At 49.3% G+C, this 15,270-nt stretch overlaps 1 protein-coding gene across 1 annotated transcript in view; it reads right to left on the minus strand.

The window, feature by feature from the left end:
• The window catches only part of ZNF423 (zinc finger protein 423), a 286,423-nt gene extending 271,354 nt beyond the window's left edge, over positions 1-15,069 (minus strand). The window contains exon 1 of the mRNA XM_080937369.1: positions 14,944-15,069. Within this exon, the coding sequence (XP_080793495.1) occupies positions 14,944-14,983 (40 nt within the window). The 5' untranslated portion in view covers positions 14,984-15,069. The remainder of the gene's footprint in view (positions 1-14,943) is intronic.
• Positions 15,070-15,270: the final 201 nt, after the last annotated feature.

Genomic DNA, 15,270 nt, shown 5'->3' on the forward strand with positions numbered 1-15,270 from the left:
CATCTGGCCTACGGGCTGCAGCCTACCACCCAGCACCGGCCGGCACCCTGCTGGGGTCGCGACGCCGCCCCCGCCGGGCCTGGGTCTCTGAGGCCTGGGGGCGCCGGGATCGGCTGAGTGGCGGGGGCCACCCGGCGACGCGCGAGCGGCGCAACCCGTGCCTTCCCAGCCAGTCCCCCGCCGCGGCCGCTTTGTGCCAAGCCCAGGCCCTGAGTTACTGCGTCGCAGCCATGGAGTCCTCGGAGCAGGGGGCAGCCGGCGCGTTCCCAGGACGGCGCCTCAAAGGAGTCCCAGGACCGCCTCCAGGGGCAGGAGGGTGGGGACCCCGAAAGGGCCACGTTCCCAAGGCCACTAGGCTTTCGCGGGTCCCCGGAGCCGCGGGCTTGCTTCACTTACCCTTATCCCATCCCCCTACCTCACCACCTCCACCCCTCCTTTCCCCTAACTGCTTCCCTACTCCCATTTCTTCCCTATCCATCCATGACCTCTTCCCTTTCAACCACTGCCTCCCTGTTTTCCTGTCCCTGCCCTGGTGTCCCTGCACCCAGATCTCTGAGACAAGTCCACAGACAGGCTGCAGTAGGCCCAACTCCCCACCTCTTGCCCTGTAAGTCTCTGGTGTCCCCAACCCAAGCCCTCTGGTCACAGCATGACCTGGGGAAGGGCCAGGTTCTGGACCTTGCCTCTGAGGAGACTGAAGAGCCTCCTGGCCTCATTTCTCCATCTGTCAAATAAGTCTAGAATCTGAGTCCACTGCCAGGTGCTGGGGACAATGCAGAGACCAGACAGAGGAGGCACCCTGAGGAATGGTCCTTGAAGAGATGGGTCATGGCCTGAGGCCTCCCATCAAGCTGATATACTGAGTGTTTGTGTCTGTGGTGGGGGTGAAGGATGTAACATTTTGGTTCCTGGGGCAAGAATGATACTCAGAATTCTAAGCCTTTGCTGGTGACAGCCTCAGTTGAGCTGACCCATCACCCAGGAAGTCTCTCTGGGGCCTGGATTGCACCAGAAAAGCCAAAAAATAAAAAAGGAACTGAGTGGGGGTGAGGGGTGCTTGCAGTAAGTGGGGAGGGAATTCAGGAATACCCTGCCACCTCCCACAAATTCTCCACCCTGTGGAAGCAAATCCCTTTGGGTCCCCTCCCATCAGAAACCCCTCCAGGATGGTCCTGTCCTGACAGTTCTCCTTGCCATTCCCCTCTGAACAGGAATTGTGCTATTGACTGGTATCCTTGCAGAAGCCTCTCCCTCCAGCTACATACAGTGAGCTTACACGTGCACCTGTCGCTGGAGCCTTGGCATAGAGTACATGCTCAGTAAACACATGGGATGCATGAATGAGCACGTGAACAACCAGCAGACGTATAAACCTTAAAGCCTTGAAAGTCACTCTGAGGTGAGGAGATCCAGCCACAAGGGATCTAGTGCTCATCACAAACCGTGAGGCTCTCTGAGAGACTCTCCCATGAACATTTTAAAGGATCAAAAAAAAAAAAAAAGAAAAAAAGAAAAAAGAAACACTGAAGGTTTAAGAAAGTTGTAGCTCTGTTTAATCCAGTGTTGCCAAGTGCATTTGGTCCCAGGAGGCATCATACCGCACTCAGACCACGATTTTATAAACAGTGAAGGACTTTTAAGACAGGCTTGCCTCTTTGTGTTTACAACAGGACAGTGCCAGGCACATAGGAAGTGCTTCTGGACACCTAAATGATGGGATACAGAGAAGCCACACACGAAGCCCACCACTATGGTGACCAGCCTCTTCCCTGGGCTGCTAGCACCCGAGGCTAACTCACACGTGCACATACATACCCTGACTCCAACACACAGACAGGTTCAGAGATAAAGATGCACACAGATTCACACACAAGCACACAGACCCACAGAAATACACAGATCTGCTCACATAGGCACAGGAAGCCCTTCTGTGGCAATGCCCTGCTCTCCTGACAATGGCTTTCTATGGCTGGCCAGTGATTAAAAGGAGACAATCTACAGGGAGGGAGGAGAAGACAAGTCATGAACAGCACAGCAGCAAATTCCCAGAATGCCCTAGTTTTTCCCTCAGGCACAATCCTGTCCTAAGGTCACTGCATAACCTTGGATTTGCAAATCTCTGAACACTTCTGACCATCCTCAAGAGAAGGGTGCTCAGCTGAGGAGACGCGATTAAGAATCACTACTGCCAGGCAGTAGTGGCACACCCCTTTAAGCCTAGCACTCAGGAGGCAGAGGCAGGTAGGTCTCAGAGTTTAAGGCCAGCCTGGTCTACAAAGCAAAATCCAAGACAACGAGGGCTACAGAGAAACGCTTGTCCTTAAAAACAAAAACAAAAGGAAGAATCATTATTGCTCAGAAAAAGCCTAGCCCAAGACCATCTAGACAGTGAAAGTGACCGCCCAGATTCAAGGACATCCATTCCCAGTAACAGTCACAGTGCTGCATACAAGCATTTGTTAAACGTTAGCTACTCCTGGTGGCAGGATCCCATCCTTGAGGGACAAATGAAATGGATTCTGCCCATTCCCCTATCAAAGGAATTCCCTCCATCTACCCCTCCACAGCCCAAAACCTGTGCATCTCTCTCTCTCCCTTGGCTGCCCTGTGTCTGATCCAGCAGTCAGGGGGTTCAGATTTTCCCAGCAAAGATTCCTCTTGGTTCCCTCTGAATCTTCCTTTGAAGCAGACTGGGTCTCACCAGGTCAGATGATCAGTATGTATGAGGAAGAATGGATGTATGAGAAGGAGAGGAAGAGGGTATGAAGCAGTGCCCATAAACACGATAAACTTCCCTAAGGAACAATGTGTGATGTCTTGGGGAAAGGCAAACAAAACAAAGAGAGGAAGGAATAAAACTGTTCAGGTAAGGATGAGGTGAAACCCACCTTCACACACTAGTGGGTGAACAGGTGTAATGTTTGCAAGTCAGTTTGGAAATAGTTCCACAACTGTTCAATGAAATACTCTTTAGAGATCTAGACTAAGAAATGCTCAGACTAGAAACTGTAAGTGAGGATGCTCTCGCATGGCTCTAACAGCAGAACTCGGGAGCTGATTACATATCCACCAGCAGAGGACGGTACAGAAATCCCAGTGCCTTCTGGCTGTTAGCGTGGAGATCTACAACACCAGCGTAGCAGTAACTTCTGTGCTAACAGTCTCTAGCCCTGGCTCTACATTCAATTTACAGAACGCTTCAAAAGGAAAACTAACCTGAAACCTAATCTTCAAAAATCCTGCACAACAGTCCCCGGTCATGTTACTTCTAAGAGAAAATGCTACAACCAGGACTGAAACCACTGCGGTGTGAGACTAATGAGAGGCAGTATAGTCAGGGAGCTAAGATACTATATGTGCATGTGTGGCTGTTATAGAGATCTTACATACAGATGTACTCTTGAAAAAAAAATCTGGGTGTGAAGATGGCAGCCACTGTCACCAGGAAGAAATAGAATTAAGTTATTTTAAGAAACCTTGGGCTAGAGAGATGGCTCAGTGGTTAAGAGCACTGGCTGTTCTTCCAGAGAACCTGGGTTCAATTCCCGGTACCACATGGCAGCTCACAACTGTTTATAACTCCTGTGGGGGGGGGATCCAACACCCTCACACAGACGCACATGCAGTCAAAACACCAACGTATATAAACTATCTCGTTTGTTTGCTTGAGACGGGGTCTCTGTGTAAGCAACCCTGCCTGACTGTCCTGGAATTCACTCTATAGACCAGGCTGGCCTCAAATTCACCATCTGTGCCTCTGCCTCCAGAATGCTGGGATTAAATTTTGTGTGTTGCCACCCCACTCAGAAATAATTGACTTTCTCTTAAGATGTGAGCATAGCCAGCCCAAAGGTAGCACTCTACAGAAGTGTGGAGGCAGGGATGAGTCCTGCTCCTACAGGACCAGGGGCTTCTGCAGCCACAGAGAAAACAGAGTGTGTGTTGCTTTCCAGGGATGCTGGTATAATTACAAAGCTAATGACCACTGGCTCGGGCTCTGGAGCTGGCTAAGACTTACCCATAATTCCTAGCTGTTCTGAATGACCTTGGTCGGGGCATTGCGCTGTCAGTTTACATACCTCTAGAACAGAAAGCCACTCAAGAACCATGTGAAGGTACAAGTGGGATGGGACTGTACAGTGTTGACCCCACCTGTGTCTTCCCCATGGCTCTGGATAAACATGTGAATGGACTCTCCACCTTCATCATCCATGGATGAAAAAAGTACCCAGAGAACCAGCTTCAGGGATACTTGGCCAAGCCTCTAGGGCCAAATGCATCTACATAGCTGGCACACCACCCCCAGCTCTAAGATTCTCAGGCATCTCAGGATGCTCACACGGCTGCCAAGTCCTATTCCAGTATCTCTCGTCTCATACATTCCTCAGCCTCCAAGAGGGCAGGAGAGCAGGACAAGACCAGCTGCGCACTGCCGAATTCCCTAGAACAATTCCTTTGGATGCATCACTACCAACCCGTTTTGCTTTTTATGAATCAAAAACTGTACCTGAATGCAATGGCACACACCTGTCACCCCAGCTCTCTGGAGGCTGAAGCATTAAGATCTCAAGTTCAAGAGCATCCTGGCTGGCTACAGAGCCAAACTGTCACCAAAAACAAACAAACAAAAAAAACTAATTCAATCAAACAAACCAAAAAGAAACAAAAAAAAAAAAAAAAAAAACTAGAGCTGAGGATGTTGGTGGGAGTACCCAGCACCCATCCAGCATTCACAGGGCCCTGGGTCCAAGGTTCTGTTTCCAATTCCACTGCATAGCATACAGTAACAATCCAATCAATTCCATCCCCCTTTACAGACAGGAAATGGGCACAGACAAGAAACTATCCTCCTCAAGGCCTCAGAGTATACTCTCTCTGACCTCCCTCATCCCCATGATTGAAGCCAGGTTTACCTTCAAAAAAAGAAGTCTTTCTTTTCTATTCTAGATAACTAACAGGACAGGCCACCTTTACTGTTCATAGTCTTCTTCCTACCTCTTTGTTTCATCCCCACCCGTCATTTCTACCATTGCTCCTGAGGCAAACCATGAAGACAAGGAGAGTCTGTAGGGCCCCAGTGTACTATATAGAAAGCCCTGGCTAGCCCCAAACCAACCAGGCATTTCCAGTGTGACCCCAGTAGTTCTGTGGCAGTTCTCTGGAAGTAGGATGAGATGTGTGCTCAGTCAAGCACTCCACTTTACTACTTAAAACTATGATTAAAATCTCAGGCTAAACTATTGTTTCTAAGGTGTGCGAAACAAGAGACCAGAAGAGCAAGAATGGAGGGAAGATGGCACCAGCCACCCCCAACTTCAACAGGCAGAAGCCTCATTGCCCTCACAGAAGCAGAGGCTGGAAAGGTAGGGAGGAAACAGGATGTGCCTCAGATACGGATGCCAGGAAGTCCTGCTCAGACCTTAAGACTGAGCACTCCTGCGGTCCACCCCCCACTTGCTCACTCACCCCCTGGTTAATTCATTTGCACATCTCCCACACACTTACACACCTGCTCATTCATTGTTCAGCCTCTCATATGTTCTCCACCAACAACCCCCACATCTGCCCAGTCTGAGGTTTGCAGACCCACAACCCGGGTAAACAGGTAAAGACCATGTAGAAATGATTATGGTGTCCAACAGCGTGTCCACACCTCAGTGCATTCTCTCACCTGACAAAGACAGATGCTACCATCTCTCAAAATGACTGGCTTCTAAGGACTAAGCACTGTGGACTGTAGCCCTAGGGAGTAGAACTGAGACTACCTCCCACAGCTAAATTAGAGAGACAGCTCTACAGCTGAAATTCAACACATGTATATAGGAAGAAAGTAGTCTCCCTGAGAGCAAAAGTGAGCCGGTCCAAGCTGGATGAGACTAAGGATGTCAGAAGCATTTAAAGATGAGTTTGGATCCAAGGTTACTCACCTTCAGGAAGGAGGGACCCAAAGGTAAAGGGGGAAAGGCCTGGGATACCCACGGAGGATTACAGAATATCTGTAGAGGCTAACCTGGGCACTGTTCATAAGTTCCCAGGGGCACAGCCCTCTGCAGCCTCAAGAACACCCTCTTTCCATCAGTCTCCACTGGGACCCTGCACTCCTTCTGCACCCTCTCTCTGGAGAACCCCTAAAGCTGGTGATTGCCTCTCCTCTCCCTAAGTGCCAACCTGTTGCCCGTGGGGGATAGGGACAGAGGTCTAGCTCCTGCTCAGAAACATCCTGGTAACTGTACCATCCCACAGCGTCTGCACCAAGAGTCTGACCTGGACATGGCAACCCCCCTACCCAGCTGTCTTGTCTAACCATTCCCTGTCCCTACACCAGATCCAGATGGTACTCACTATGCCTTCATGCAGGTAAAACTGGATATAGAAGGACTCAGAGGGGCGGTATGTTTTATCTAACAGATCAACTGAAGTAAAATAAACCTCAGAGCTGGACAGGAATGTCAGAGCTACACAAAATAATCCTATCCAGGTAACTAACAAACAAATGTTAATTACAGGAAAGGCGGGGTAGAAAAGGTGCCTCGCCCCCATCCCCACCAGGAGACTAGCAAATGACTCTACACCAACACCCATACCTAGGTGCTCATCCTGGGACTTCCAAGGAGTTTCCAAGGAGTAAGACTCAAAGCAGCCATTCCACAGAGCTGTTTCTCCATTCTCAGGGGAGTCAACCTGAAAAGACCAGGTTAGATTACCAGCAAAGGCTGTCTGGGTCCTGGCAGGCTCTGGGATCTGGTCTACCTTGGCTCCTGGTCTAGTCAGACTCAACCAGGACCCACCTTCAGAAGTGTGGTATCCCTGGGGACAGGACAAGTGCTACAATCCTGACAATAGCTACCAGACCACTCAGCAACCTCTGAGTCAGCACTATGGTGCCTTCTAGACCACAGACCCCCAACCACACACTACAGCTATGCACAGAAAGATCATGGAGGTGGCCAAACAACACATGCTTTCAAGTCATTTAAAACATATTTTGCATGGTAAAATTTAGTGCTGTTACAATTTTTATAATCTTTCCCAAATTACATCTGTTTGTTTGGGGTTGGTGTACCATGGCACATACGTGGAAGTCAGAGGACATCTTGCCAAAACTGGTACTTGCCGTCCACCATGTGAGGTCCCAGGGGATGAACTCAGGTTGTCAGGTTTGATGGAAAGTACCTTTACCTACTGAGCCATCTCACCAGTGCTGTTTTACAATCCTTCAAACACTTCTCAGACCAGTCAGGTGAACCTTTTCAAGTCTGGGTCCACTATCTGAGGTCTTTCCTGCTTTCTTTTTTAAAAGTGTGCGTGCGAGAGAGAGAGAGAGAGAGAGAGAGAGAGAGAGAGAGAGAGAGAGAGAGAGAGAGAGTGTGTGTGTGTGTGTGTGTGTGTTTATTCTGTCTTCCCATACTGCCTCTTGCAGTATGAACCAGGTTGACCTAGAGTTTAAAGAAATCCTCCTGCCTTTGCCTCTGGGCATGGAAGGTGTGGGCCACTAATTTGCAATCTTAACCAGTTTTACTCACAATAGTATGATTTAGGATTTTCAGGAAGTTAGGCTTTTCCACAGGCCACAGCTTCTCTTACAGTCCCCACACAAGGTCTCAAACTGTCTTCAGGAACTTGCAAAACAATAAATAAACTCTAGAAGTTCCACCGTCCAGAGAAAGCCTTTCACTTAAGTGTTCTCTCAAAAAGAACCCTCAAAGAACACAGAGCACTTCACACATTCCCCTCCTGTCCTCCTCCTCCTCCTCCTCCTCCTCCTCCTTCTTCTCTCTCTCTCTCTCTCTCTCTCTCTCTCTCTCTCTCTCTCTCTCTCTCTCTCTCTCTCTCTCAGCTAGTCCCTGGCCCTGAAGTGATATCAGCCCCAGTACCCCCATTATCTAGGAGAGAAAAGTGGCTGTTAAATTAGTGAGCACATCCACAGAGCCCCATTTTATATCCCAATTCAGAAGATGACATGAACATCTGCTTTCACTTCAAGACATTAATTTTCAATTATTGGAGAAAAACAAAATTAGTCCTGACAAATTGCTGTTGAATGCTGGCTCTTGTCTGGTGGTTCATAACAACTTCGGGGGCCCATAGTTAGAATCCTAGGACAGAACTTTTCTGATGGGTCTGTCCTTGTCATCTGCAGTCCAGGATAAAGGTGGCTCCTCACGAGGGGCCCTCTGCCAGGCAACAGTGAGGCAGACACTCCTACAAGCCTCCACTGGCAGGTGTCTGCCTCTCTCATGACCAGAATAGGGAGCTGAGGGGAAGACAGAGATGGTGAGCTGAGAGAACACTGTGGAAAGCCACACCCAGGGCCTTCCTCCTTCTACCAAAGACTTTGACACTACAATAGGGATACCAAATCCTCCTGTGTCCAGAAGAGGCTGGTGGGCCTCATGAGAGCACCTCCAAATGCAATGTACCCTCTGTGGTGAAAATGGGGGGAAAGTGCATGAGTCTTCTACTGAGACCCCTCTACTCTGACACTATGTGACCCAAACTCAAGAGCCCCAGCCTCCAACATCCAAATACTAACAGATACTGAGTGACAGAAAAAAAGTGTTTGTCAGTGAGAAGTGGAGGCAGAAACCTATCATCTCAGTGTTTAGAAGGCTAAATAAATCAAATGGCCAGCCTAGGCTACACAGCAAGATCCTGTCTTCAAAAAAATTCTATTAGTGTCAGATGTGGTGGTCTACACCTTTAATCCCAACACTCAAGAGGCAAAGGCTGGTTGATATCTGTGAGTCTGGGGCTAGCCTGGTCTACATAATGAGTTCCAGGACACCTAGGGCTATGTAGAGAGACTTCCTCTCAAAAAAAGTAATTAAAGAAAACTTTTGCCAGGGTTCCATGGACCCAAGAATCAAGCTTAGCTACAGTCTCAGAAAAAGGAAAACTGAATTTGGCAAGTTCAATGACTCCCCCCAAATCCAGAAAGCAACCACCTTGATAAGAGGCTATCAACATATTAATCTCATTTGTTAGAGTCTCTTTATGTATCTTGGCTGCTGTTGTATCAGTAAGAAGCCAGGGAAATATGAATGAGAGAATTCCAAAATGATCATGTATTAGGTCTTTGACTGTGACTTGCCACAAATGAAACCTAAGTGTGTGTGGTAAAGGGAGGGTCTTCTGGGGTTGAGGGGCAAAGGCACAAGTGAGAAGAGGTAACCATGGAGGGAGGCGGGTTTAAATAAATATAAATAAATAAATAAATAAACAAACAAACAAATCAACAAAGGAAAAATTATATCTTTAAGCAGAGAATGAAAACCATTCCTACTCCCAAAGTCAACTCGGTAACTGAGCTGACATTGTGTAATTGACTTTGCAGGAAGAACAACAGCAGTGTAACAAAGAAAATGTCAGTGTTTTCACAGCACTAATCTATAACGCTGGGAGGCCCTCCCGCTGTCAGCCAGGGCTGACAATACAATAGCTTTCGGAGGGATATTACCATCATGCTTTTATTCCTGACATCAATCAAGACAAAGAGACTCCTTTTCACAAGACATTAAAAATCAAACCTTTGTACTAGAAGATAGGTAAAGCACCGGTCTCCTTAAAGACAGCCATGAGGAGCAATCAGCTAATTGGCATCCTTGAAAGAGGTAAAGTATTTTTATTTACTGAGTGTACAACCCCAATTGTTGGCTGTCCCAGACCCTGCCAGGTAAGCTAGGAATCAGAAGTTTCCATCTCTCCCACTCAATTTTACCCTTTCTGGAGCCCACGGGCGGCTTAGAAAGCTAATAGCCAATGCCAAAAACTTCAAGCAAGCTATAACCAACCCAGGCTTTGTCAGGCCATTTTGGGTACAAAGCTAGTCTAAGTATTCTATGCACATAATGACCTTGCCATCAGACAGGTATTTATAAAAATTGTCAAATTTGCCAGCAAACAACATATTGGAATTTTCCCCAACTACCCACATTAATAGAGCACCCAAATAAGTCTCCACAGTACACTAGACCCACACATCTGGAGAATTCTTAACGGCAAATGTTTTCAAGACATAAGAGCAATAATAGTCTTGTACGAAGTGGCAGGGTTGTTTTGTGCAGATGTATATAAGGTGCGTTTGTGAACATACTCATTCACCTTGGCAAAAGGATTAAACCACAAAGAAATCTACCCACCTTCGGTTCCATTTCCATGACCTCAAGGCAATTTGAATGCCCGAGAATCTACAGTTGGCAACACACAAAGTTGCAGGTCCAAAAGCAGCAAGTAAACAGGGCTAACGTTCATGAGAACTGATTATTCCCAAACTAACCCACCTAGCCACCAGCCTGCCAGAGAGCACAGGAGACCCTTAAAGGGTTTACATATACACAAGGCTTGGACAATTGTGATAGAGGGAGGGGAGGGGAAACGGGTCCTCGGAAGGGCACAAGTGGTATGACTGGCCCCTCTGATACCTAATAGACAATGTAGCAAAAGTATGCACTTGAGCCTTTGAGCCTGATAACTCAGAGACAGATGTTACACCAGAAGCCTCTCTGGCAGACAACGGTGCTTTCACTTTTCAGGCAAAAGTGGACACCTTTGGTCTCTCTATTGAGTATTGAAACAACAGGTGCTCTTCATTTTGTTGCAAGACGACAGAAATTGTAAAGGAGAAGCCATCCTATTGCTGCCTTGAGAATTTATTCCCCTAAACCACCACCTAAAGCAACTGTTTCCTCAGAGCCAGGAGGCAAGGCTGCACCGCAGCCTCAGTGGTGGGTTCCTTTCGTTTACACATCCAAATGAACAGTTAAGAGAAATCAATGCATCTAATTGCCAGACTATTAAATCCAACATCAGGGGAAGAATTCCACAGCCACCAGCCTAAGAGCTGGCTACCTAGAGATAGCAATTGTTGCAACTTTCTGTTTGACTGAACCAGATCCCCAGCCTTCCTGTCTCCAGCTAGGAAGGCTGCACTCTAAAGATGGTGTACACCAGTTTCCTCCTCCTGACGTCCCCCCTCCTCCTCTGTTAACATGCCACAGCATTGCCAGGGTTGGCTGGTTCTACTGAGTCGCTTTATGACTGGGAAGTCACCAGCATTTCGCACCTTTTCCTAGAGAATACACACTAGGCACTTCACAGTTAAACATTTAGCAAGATTCTCCTGCCAGAGGCACATAGTTATCTTATTTTATTGCTTATTAAGTTTCTGCAAGGAAACAGGTGTAAGAACCTAAACAGCAATTACTAGACATAAAGGATATTTTCTAGACTGAAACAGGTCCTTCTAAAGCTGGGCATCGGTAATTTAATTGGTGTGGAAGAAATTAAATATTAGGATTTGAATGTCATCTACCTGAACCCAGAGAAAGCTAAGGAATCTACAAAGGATTTTGTTTTGCCCTTCCTGCAAAAACCATGTACATTTAGCCAAATAAATCTCAACCATTTACACTTGTGTGTGGTCTCTGCTGAATCAAGAAACCTGTAACCTCAGAATGTCTCTACTTATTACACCTCAATTATTTCCATGGAAACGGGCACAATGGTGAATTACACTGCTCCCAAGTCTGTAGACCACCAAATTTATAAGATGGACTTTTGAGGGGCTTAAGCTGTCAAGAGAAGATGAAGGAAGGACAGGACAGAAGTCACAAGTGGTCATTTTAAATGATGGGAGTAGGGGTGCATGAACCCAACCTAAGTACTAATTAATATTAGGAACTGTAATTAGCTAACAGACAGTTGCTAAAATAGAGAAAATCAACCATTGTACAAATTATTTAAAAGTTTTTAACTGAAACTGGGGGTGGAGGGCATTCATTTTCTACAGGAGTGAAGAGGTTTCTCATGCAGCCTGAAGAGGACAGATCTCCTCAGTGTTGAAAGACTGAGAGACCTGCTGGTAATCGTTACCAAACTACCTGGTACCCTCAGCCAAAATAGCATCAGTGAGGGAGATGACAACAGCCTAGGGAATTAGGCCAAAAATCAAAGGAAACATTGTTGCAACTGCCACGCCACCAGGACAGGCATACAAAAAGAAAAAGGAAAATCGGTCAGAAAATGTGACTTCTGTAACATTTATGAATTTGGGTGGTTTGGAGGGTTGAGTTTTTTTTTTTTTTTTTTTAAACAAAATCACAAGGCTTTTGAAAAACAGGCCGCTTACTCCCTGCCCTCCTGCCTCGGAACCCCCACCCCATTGCCTATTTGCTGGGCATCCTCCCTACAGAGATGTGCTTTCCAAAGAAGGACAAACATCCTGAGGGGACAGGTGACCCCACTCCAGAGGGAGGTTGTGTCCAGAGTGGGAAGTGACCCCTGAGGCCTGTTTGATTTTCAAAGCTACAGTACCCTAGCTTTCAAATCACTTTCCGAGCATTCATTCAAAATTGTTACATTTCTGCCTTTCCTTCCTGCTATGGGCTTTCATATTTCCGAGATCAATTACAAATTACGGTCAAGCGACTTTCACAGCAGAATAGTCCAGGCTGGGGGAAGTCCACAACGCCTCTCCATCAGCTCTGACACACAGCAGTAGAGTGAAAGTGGAATAAATACAATGTTAAAGGCAGCCGCAGTTCCTTAGGAAGCACCTCAAGCATCTTTAAAGGTGAAGACCTTGTTTGTCCTTTCATACCCTTGGTATGGAAGGGAACAGTCTACACTTAAACTCTGGCTTTGCAATCGTGCTGGAGAAAAAGAGGGCCGTTCTTGAGAAGCAATAAATCTTTTCACCGATTGTCTATTCAAATCATCTTCTCTCTTAATTCCTCTCTTGATCTGTGGTCACTCACATCTCCACCTTATTTGCCTCAGTAAAGGCACTAAAAGGCAAAGCAAAAGAGAAAAGGGCTGAAGCAGCTTTTGGAAAAAGAGCCCTGGGCTGGGCGGGGGGATCCTTCACACCCCAAAAATGGAAAAAAAAAAAAATCAATGTGTGGCTGATGTTCCAGAACTTCCCAAAACACCTCTGCTGGTCTGCCTGCCGCCTGGCTATCACTGCTTGAGTTGTCTGCTACATACAAATACATATATTTAGGGACGGACACTCGTTAAAAACCATTTTAACGTTCATTTCATAAAAGGCTGAAACTCAATTTTTGTCTTTCTCTGTGATCCACGGAGTGTTTTTAGAATTCGGTTCGTGCAGTTTTGAAACACCCATCCATCTGTTTGCTGTGAACTGCCCTACCTTTGCTTTCTGTGGCTTGCCTTCTAAAATAAGAGGTTTGGAGACACAGAAGACACAGACTGGGTTGAAGGTGAACAAGCCTCACACCTGCGCGCACTCGCGCGCGCGCACACACACACACACACACACACACAATCTGCTTTTATACATAGGTTTAACTCAAAATTAACGGTCTGAGTTAAGGAAAACCGCTTTCCCCACGATAATTCCAATTCTGCTTTTCTTCTGGGTCACTCTAAGTGCCTCTCAAGAACTGGGTAGTTCGCCACGGAAAGAAATCAACTATTATTTCAATCTGCAAAGCTCTTCTTTCCAGTCTCCTCTTCCCTGTCGTCTTCTGGGAGTCTTCTCTTCTGGCCTCTTTGTCCCACAATCAGAACCCTCTGGAACCTCAGTTCTGTAGAACAAGTCAGACTGCTCCAGATTGGTGAAGTGGTTGGGGCGCTCAGCTAGTGCAACTTCTCTCAATGAAAGAAAGGAGCCGGCGCTGAGAGTAAGACCACAGGGAGGGTCTCTGTGGGGCCAGGTGCCCCTGACTCTCCTGGGGCTTCAGAAGGAAGAAGCCAAGTGTCTGGAAACCCACGTGGTGCAGATTCAGCACCAGCTATTCCAACCAGGAGCAAGACTGGCAGGAAGGGAGCCGGCCCCAACGCCTTCCCGCGCAGGCCTCCAGGAAATGAACTTTTCAGAGCAGAGCTGGGCTGTGGCCAGAGGTTATCAGGAGTGTCGACCAGGACAAGGGCCTCAGGACTTCAGGCTCCAAGGCTACTCTCGTCCTGTTCCAGTATCATCTAATCTATCTCTCAACGCGCCCAGGCAGGGTCTGCAAGGGTTACAAAGCAGCAGGCCATGCCTGCAGAAGCTGGCTGAGGAGGGAAAAGGGGACAGGGAGGAGCTGGAGGCCCTTGAACAGCTTCTCCCTGAGGCATCTGCTCCCCAGGGGTACCTTCAAACCTGGGACTCTCCGAGGAATTAGAAAGCAATGGGGGGATGTGTGTACTTGGCTATCTATAGCTCTTCACAAACGTGAGCACCCTGGGGAGTCAGTACGGAAGACAGCCTGGGTGCTCGCGGCGCGGCTACCCGGGGTGGTATCGGACGCTCCGCTCGGAGGGGCGCACACAGCAGCCGCTGCGCTCCCCTGGGGACCAGCATCCCGCCAGCGCAGCACAGACAATGAACTCCTGGAGAGGCTCCCTGCCCAGCTGGCCTCGGTGGAGCCGGCAGGAAGTGCGGGGGCCTGGGCCGGGATCTTGGCCTGGGCCCGGGGCGGAGAGGGGACTCTCGGCTTGCTTTCTCTCCGCGTCCCTCGAGTGACCAGGAGGGCACCGGAGAACGCAAGCGAGGCCCGGGGCCAGCCAAGGCGCCTCGGGGCTGCCAGCCTCTGGGGCATCGGTCCTCGCCGCCTCTTCCTCATGCTGCCGCCGAGATTCGCAATCCCCGCCAAGTCGGCCCGCACCCCTTGATTGGCCACGCGGGCCGGGGGCCGGCGCGCTAGAAACCGCGAGGCCCCCTTTACTGAGCCCCCCAGCCCGAGTCCCGGCGAGCGCCGGTGCGGGCCCGGGAGCCGGTCGGCCGGGCAGGGTGTGCGTCCTGCCCCCGCCGCCGGCGCCTCCTGCTCTCGGCCTCCGCCTCCGCCTCCGCCTCCCTCCGCCTCCCTCCGCCTCCTCCTCTCGGCGCTCGCTCGCGCGGTCCCCGGCCGCCCGCCCGCCCGCCCGCCGGTCCCTCCTCCCTCTCTCGCTCCCTCCCTCCTCGCTCGCTCGCGCCTCCGCCGGGCCTCGCTCGCTCACCTTTCACCGATCGCGGCTTCGCCTGCTTCCGCCTGGACATGTCCGGGGCTCCCGGCGCTCCGTCGCCGTCCGCGGCCGGCTCCCCGCACCGCCCCCCGCCGCTCCGGGCAGCCCTTCTCCCCCTTCTCCTCCGCCTGCCTCTCGGAAACTTTGTTTTTTGCAGCCGGGTCGGCGGCCGTAAGGAACGGACCGCAGGTCTGGGGCAGCCTCCCTGTGGGGGGCAGCCCTGGCCGGCCCAGGCCGCTGGGGGACTGGGGAAGGCCTGGGGGGCGCGCCGGGGCCCTGCCTGTTGCAATGCGGCAGCCGGGGGCTCCGGGTCCCAGCAGC

Source organism: Micromys minutus (genome assembly GCF_963924665.1).
Source record: "Micromys minutus genome assembly, chromosome: 24".
NCBI classification, from domain to species: Eukaryota; Metazoa; Chordata; class Mammalia; order Rodentia; family Muridae; genus Micromys; species Micromys minutus.